The 7,276-nt window shown below is 38.9% G+C and overlaps 1 protein-coding gene across 1 annotated transcript; it reads right to left on the bottom strand.

Annotated features, from left to right (window-relative positions):
* Positions 1 to 651: 651 nt before the first annotated feature.
* Positions 652 to 1,606, bottom strand: LOC101536122 (mas-related G-protein coupled receptor member X2-like). Its single transcript, XM_012929378.3, is given in 2 exon segments — positions 652 to 804; positions 806 to 1,606. Coding segments are annotated over 2 exon segments (954 nt in total).
* Positions 1,607 to 7,276: the final 5,670 nt, after the last annotated feature.

The raw sequence follows: 7,276 nt of genomic DNA, 5'->3' as shown, positions 1-7,276 counted from the left end.
TCAGTTCACTTCTATGGAACATTTGACTCATTATCCTGTGATGAACAACTGCCAATTTATACGAAGAGAAATTTACATAAGCACAATTTCCTGAATTGTTTTTATGCAGATAAAGTCTTTCTGTAAGGATTTTATTTTCTCCAAACTCAGAGAAGACAATAAAACTTGAGGCAGCATAGCTTGCTGCTTCAGAACCAAGCTACTTCTACCACATAACTGGACATGAGTGTCAGAGTGATGTAGTTTGAGAGAAGAATAAGGAGTGCTCTTTTTCATGCCTTCCACTAGAAAACAGATGTAAACAAGAGGTTTAAACAAGTTTAGAAAGAAATTGTTTCCAATATACTAACATTGCAAAGAAAAGCATTCAATAAGAAACATTCAGAGAAGATGATAAACTTATTAAAAATGTCAAGAAGATGATATAATCTCATTTCAGTCTTCTTTCTCTAAAAAAAAACAAAAAACAAACAAACAAACAAAAAACCAAAACAAAACAAGAAAAACAAGGAAATTCAGTCTTAAGTAGCCTCCTAGTAGGTACTGGAGAGTCACGGAGGCATCCAGAGACATGAAGTTGAGAGAAGAGCAGAAGATCATGAAATAGGGGCAGTGCTCAGTTATATCTGACTAGCCAGGGCCATCTCTACATCAGGGTCCGAAGGTGCTTTCTGACATCTCCAAGGTTTCCTGAGGAAGGCTGCTTCCATTCTCAGCCATCTCAGGGGTGTCATATAGAGCCCTCTGGAGAACCTGCTTGAGGGTCTGTCTTCGCTGCTGCTGCTGAAAGGAGCCCACAAAAAAAGTAAATGATGGGGTTGGCAGAGCTGTTAACACAGGACAGGAGAAGTGTAACAAGGTAAGAGTGGGGAGGGCAATCATATGGAAATTTTTTCTTCCACATTATGAGGGACCAATAAATACCACAGGGCAAACCATAGAGGAGGAAAACCAGCACTGTGAGGAGGAGGGTCACATACAGCCGGGTCAGTGGCAACTTCCGTGAACTACAGAGGACCCTGAGCAGCAGGGCCAGGCTAGATCCAAAGAGAATCAAAAATAAAATGATCAGCAATGCTGCAGCAATGGAGTTATAGATCTTACACCAGTTATTGTTATCATAGCTTAACAGGGTGCTACAAACGTTCATTTCCAGTATGCTCAGAGGAAGGCACAGGGCCCAGAGCAGGGCACATGCCACAGCTGACAGGTGTCTGGGTCTTTGGCAACTGTACCAGATGGGCCACAGAACGGACAGGCAACGCTAGGTGCTAATGGTACTGAGCATGCTCAGGCCGGCGATATAGGAAAAGGCTGATGCAGTGAGTAAGATGTTGTACATAGGGGAGGGGATTGAGAAAAGATGGAAGAAATCGAATAAAAGCAGCATGGACACAATTACTTGGCAGCAAAGGAAGAGGAAGTCGGCTCCGGTTAGGTTGAGGACATAGATGGAGAAGGCGTTTCTGCGCATGTGGAAGCTCAGAAGGCAGAGGACAGTCATGTTTCCTGGTAACTCAACCAAGGCCACCATGAAGATCAGCAATTCCAGGATTAGGGTCTCCTCGTTATCTATTCGAATAGGGGTTTGATCAGTTCCATTCATTGTTTGTTCCATTTTGAAGACTGGAATGATTGAATGTGCTCAGAAATCCACCAGTGGTGTCCCTAGGAACACCAATAAGGATTGAGAGAACCTGGTCCATGACCTATTCTCCAGACCTCCAGCTATGTGGGAATTATTATCCCTGAGCCACAGGAGAGGGAATCAAAGAACTTCAGAGACTAAGCATTCTAGAAAAAGGTGACAGTCCTGGAACCCAGATTCAAACCTAGCTCACTTGATTCTAAATCCTGGAATCTCTCTTCTCCAGCCCAGAGCCTCTACAGATGTGGGAACATCTATGGTACCATCATCCTTAATCATAGTCTGAAAATTAAAGGAAAAATGTAAAGCAACAGTGTGGGGCATAGGCATGGCTGTGAATCCAGTTTTCCTGATCTTCTGAGGCAGAGATTTCTCCACAGGAAAATTTGAAAGCCTAAGATATAACCATGGCACTTAAATAAATCCAGCGTGGAGAAAGGAGACCATGATTTTGGTTCCTGTGGAAATGTGAGCTCTTGATGGGACAGTTGGGGGGATAGCCAGACTTCTTGGTATTACAGTTACTCAGTGGGTCAGCTTTCTGTGGACAAGGAGTGTTTTTCTCCTTTCTATTGTGTCTCTAGCTCCATTTGGGAGTCATAGTGGGTGGTCAAGTGATTTGCAATCAGCAAATGAATGAATGAGTATTTTACGCATAGTCCTGCGTCAAATGTCATACAAAAATTTTAAATGAGGCGTATCAACAGAAAAATATGCATATCAATGACAAAGTTGTGTTTTTTCATGACAATATGGGAGTATGATGAAAAGAATTCCTTATCCCTCACAAAACTCTGATGGTGGCTGTTACCATGTCTCCAAGCCAAGGAGAGACAGTATATGGATGTACTGAACATCTGGAAGAGCATGAGACCATAGTTTAGGGAAAGAATTCAGGAAGAATTAAATTTTCTGCACCTTGAGAAGTAAAAGGTAAGCTTTAGAAGAAATTAGAGAGAAAAAAGAGAAGAAGTGGAGAGTGAAAATCTAGTGGAATAGAGGTGAGTCAAGGAAATGTGTAAAGCACATTATTTATTGCCTTCTCTGTGAGGCATACACTTTAAATCCTCCTACTAGGTACTTTTTGGTCAAGGTCTTTGTGAAGAGCATTCAATGCAGAAGGCGTGGAGATAGAAAGAGCTTCTCATTCTGCAAGGCATGGGTGAAGTGACAGATGTTCATGTGAATTCCAGCTTCGAAGGAGAATTTACTCATATTGGTTTAATAACATCAGCTGAGTGAGTCCTTATCAGGCGTAATCACACTTAATGCTCCTCAGAATGCTCTAGGTAACTATTATTGCTCTTACAGTTCAGTAGACACACACAAAAAGAAGTTGAATGAAGGCTACCAGGTCTTGGGCAAATATGTACTAGAAGCTGCATTTGAATCCATAGGTCTGTGTCCAAGTTCTTATCCTTAAGCAGCTTTTAAACTGCATTGCTAAGGTTTTCTGACAATTACACATGGAAAATCTTAAGAAATAGTGCAACAGATCAAATTCCAATGGGATATCAAAATTGTGGATTTTTAGAGCCTAAACAAACTTCAGAAGTACTGAGATACAGGATACAAGCATATAAGCAGAAGGGATGAGAAGCTAATGGGAAACAAGCAACCAAAAGAAGACCCCGTTCCATCTTCACAATGGGGAGAGCTTGCAGGACAGCAGGCATCCACATGAACAGTGGGTGTGTCATCCACTGGGCGTGCAGAGTTGACATTAAAACCTTCATGCATCCATCACATGCACTTTTCATTTCAGAAGCCCTAGTTGGCTTGATGAAGTGGAGAACAATCACAACCTCTTACCTGTCTGTGGAACTGAGCCTTCTCATTGCACTGGACTCAGCTTACAACTCTTCTTCCAAGTTTGCTTATCTACTGTATCCTCCTCATTAAACTTGAGGGTATGTAATGCCTAGACCTCTTTGTCTTCACTGTTGTTCATTATTCCATCCTTACCCTCTAGGAACTTAGAGCCTGACCTCTATAATAGCCTCATTCAGATTTTCAGGTTTTAGGAAAATATGAGAGCTTCTTGTGGTCACGAGGTCAATATCAGGCAATCCATTTGCTGGATTCTTTTACTGGGATTTGTTTTGTTCCACTGGCATGTTGCTTGTTATTCACAAGGTGCTTCTGAGAGACATTTTCACATGAACACAGAACCTCAGACACAGATCTTCAGGCGCTGCAGGGACTGCTAGTTTTTTCCAATATTAATTTTCCTCCTCTTTTATGTAGTGATGTTGATAGTTTTAAATCAAGTTAAGACTCCTGCTTTTCAGTCTTTCCTAATGCTAGATAATACCATGTGACTAGGTGTTAGCAATGGAAGTAAGCTAATGAAATGTAACCAGCTCCTGAATTGAGGGATTAATACCAGAAGCATGGACTGCCCTTCTCTCCCTCTTCCCTCTAGGCTAGAATCCTGTTGTGGCCTGGAACCATACAGGACCCTGAATAATGGAGAAAATATTTTCAAGGAGTTGTGATGCTTGATGTCTTGGATTGGTGGGCTGAGATTTGATTATTTTCTTTTTTAAGTGACTCTTATGCCAGGATTCTCTTTATAACACTCAAAACAAAAAAAAAAAATCTTTATATTCAATTTTTTTCCTACAGTGTCATTCCTTTATCAAGACTTCTGTGGTGATAGTGAGAAAACTCCAAAGAAGTGACATTAGATATAAATACAGAATGAACAAAGTAAGAAAAGCTAGAATGAAACATTTACCCTATCATATTGAGATAGTTCCAGGAAATACAGGTTGTGAGGAGGTAGGGGAAGATAGGGGTTTTTCCCATTGCCATTAGGTTCTTTTTTTCTTTTTTTGAATTTTGTTTTATGACACAGTTTCACCTTATGCCTACCCATTTCTTTCTTTTTCTCCACACCCTTCTCCATCTTGCTCCTCTTCTTGTGATTTTCCTGCTTTATTTCATTACTCATTGTGAACTTCTGCAGAAAACAGACCCATCGAGCAATCTGAGATTTTATAGCTAAAGGAGCTGTTATCTTTCCTATTTGTTTTCAAAGTCTGTATTATGTGGTTTACCTGATATTTTTGTTTAATAGTAGAAGTAGTAGATACACATTAATTCTGCTTGAGATGACACTCAAGCGTAAAGTGTAAACTGCAGTGTAAAGTCTTCCTAATCTCATTTCCCAATAATAACAAATTTGTAGTTTTTATGCTTAATAATGTTAAAAGCTGGCACTCTACATTTGCATAATAATCTATACTTTTATTTTTGATTTATTATTATCACTAATCAAATTCACTTGTAAAAGATAGGGTACTTAACACACATGAATTGTCATGTTTCTCTTGTATCACTTTGTTAGAGTATATTCAGAGCATCTGGATCCAAAGTCTGTTGTTATCACCTCTGATCTCCTTTTGTGTTTAAGTTGAGGCCAAATTGTGTTACAGATGGGCCCGGCGGCGTGGCCTAGCGGCTAAAGTCCTCGCCTTGAAAGCCCCGGGATCCCATATGGGCGCCGGTTCTAATCCCGGCAGCTCCACTTCCCATCCAGCTCCCTGCTTGTGGCCTGGGAAAGCAGTTGAGGACGGCCCAATGCATTGGGACACTGCACCCACGTGGGAGACCCGGAAGAGGTTCCTGGTTCCCGGCATCGGATCGGCGCGCATCGGCCCATTACGGCTCACTTGGGAAGTGAATCATCGGGTGGAAGATCTTCCTCTCTGTCTCTCCTCCTCTGTGTATATCTGGCTGTAATAAAATGAATAAATCTTAAAAAAAAAATTGTGTTACAGAGACCTCTGAAGCATTTAAACAAATTAGAAAAGTTTCTTTACCTGCTTTTTCATTCACTAGTGTCTACTAGTTACTGTGTGTTTATTATGTGTCAGGCATGGTTATAGGCAAAGAAGACACCGTGTGAACAACACACAAGATCAGGCATGTTTCTTTATATTCTGGAAGAGGTGAGTTAGCTCATGTAGGGTGTGTGTATTGGTGGGAGGGAGTTCTGAGATAGCCTTTCACAGCAGGTAGGCCTCCTTATAAACAACACCAGACACTTAGGAAGTTTTAAACTCTTATGAATCCCTCAGCCTACTGTTCGTTCGTACTTTATTTGATTCTGCTCTCCTCCAACAAATAAACAGTTATTATTGTTTGAAATACGTATCGTTCAAATTTATTCATAGGATTACCAGTGTTTTATTATTTTTCCCATTTCACATTTCATATGTCTGAATTCATTCTCCATTGTTTCTTCAACACTTTCATTAGTGATTTAGTTTGTGCGATTTTGGAAAGTACTTCAACAATTTTTTAAATTAATTTAAGAAAATTCATGTAGAGTGAGCCAAGTTTATTTTTCACATATTTTACAATACAGATTTAAGTGTCTAATAAAACTTCCCGTCTTACACTCCCACTGACTCCCTTCCTTCGTTATTGCTTTTAAAAAAATTTTAACAATGGTTTACTTTCAGTTCACTTATAGAGTTAGTCATACATCTTCCTAGGCTCCTGAAATTTCACCGTAGAATTTTCATTTAAGAGGATTTGAAAAAAACAGTATGGACACAAAGATTTGAATTGCAAATGCTCATGTTAGCTTTATAATTACCAGCCGGAAATTAAAGAAGGCATATATCTGTCATTACTGATAGTGAAAATAACTCAGTTTCTGCCACTCATGTGTGTTACCTAAATTGTATTCCCAGTTGGTGACTCCAGCATTGACACAACTCCAGCTGTTTCAGTCATCTGGGGACTGAACCAGAAGACACAAGTAAGTTCTCTCTCCAAAATTTTAATGAATATTTCGCTGTTTATAGAAGCAAAAACACAAAAGGAGTAATAAAACTTAAGTGGACACTTCAACATACAGCAATAACCACTAAACACACAAAAATATGCTCAAGTTCATCTCATTGCAGTAGTGCAAATTAAATCACAATGATATACTTAATATAAAACAATATCATTAAAATTCAAAATTCTGACATTATCATATTTGTTGGTATTATGTAGGGAACCTGCAAATCTCATATATTGCTGGAGAGAATGTGAATAGATAATCACTATGAAAAATCCTTGGATAATTATAGTCATAAATCTTATGCTCCTGAAATTTCAATAGGTAAATTTCATTTAAGAGGGTAAGAAATGTCCCCCAAAATTTTAACACTATGTTCATGGCATCTTTATTTATAACAACCAAAAATTTTAAAAGACACATGTCTGTCAAGGTAAAAATGATTATGCGTACAGTTTAATAATCCTATAAATGCTCCTCTGCAAAGCAATGGCATGGAAGTATCTCCAAATATATGTTCAATGAATGACAGAGATGGAAACTCTACATACTATTCAAGTCTAAATATATGACCTTAAAAATCAGACAAAATGATCTTGGTTATGGAATTAGTAACTAGTATTGACCTTCACAACAGCAGGAAAGATGAAGAGAAGCCAAGCAGGATTGTCAGAAACTGAAATTGCTTTATGGTTTGCTTAGGATTGAGTCACGTGGGTGTATTCATTCATGAAATCAATCAACTGAACATTGGTAATCTTTTCATATCATTCTCCCTTAATTATACCTTAATTATAAACAATAAGTTTTAAATGTACAAGATTTAA

Source organism: Ochotona princeps, chromosome 4 (genome assembly GCF_030435755.1).
Source record: "Ochotona princeps isolate mOchPri1 chromosome 4, mOchPri1.hap1, whole genome shotgun sequence".
NCBI classification, from domain to species: domain Eukaryota; kingdom Metazoa; phylum Chordata; class Mammalia; order Lagomorpha; family Ochotonidae; genus Ochotona; species Ochotona princeps.
The sequence above is the reverse complement of the archived record's forward strand: the minus strand, read 5'-3'. Positions and strand labels throughout refer to the sequence as shown.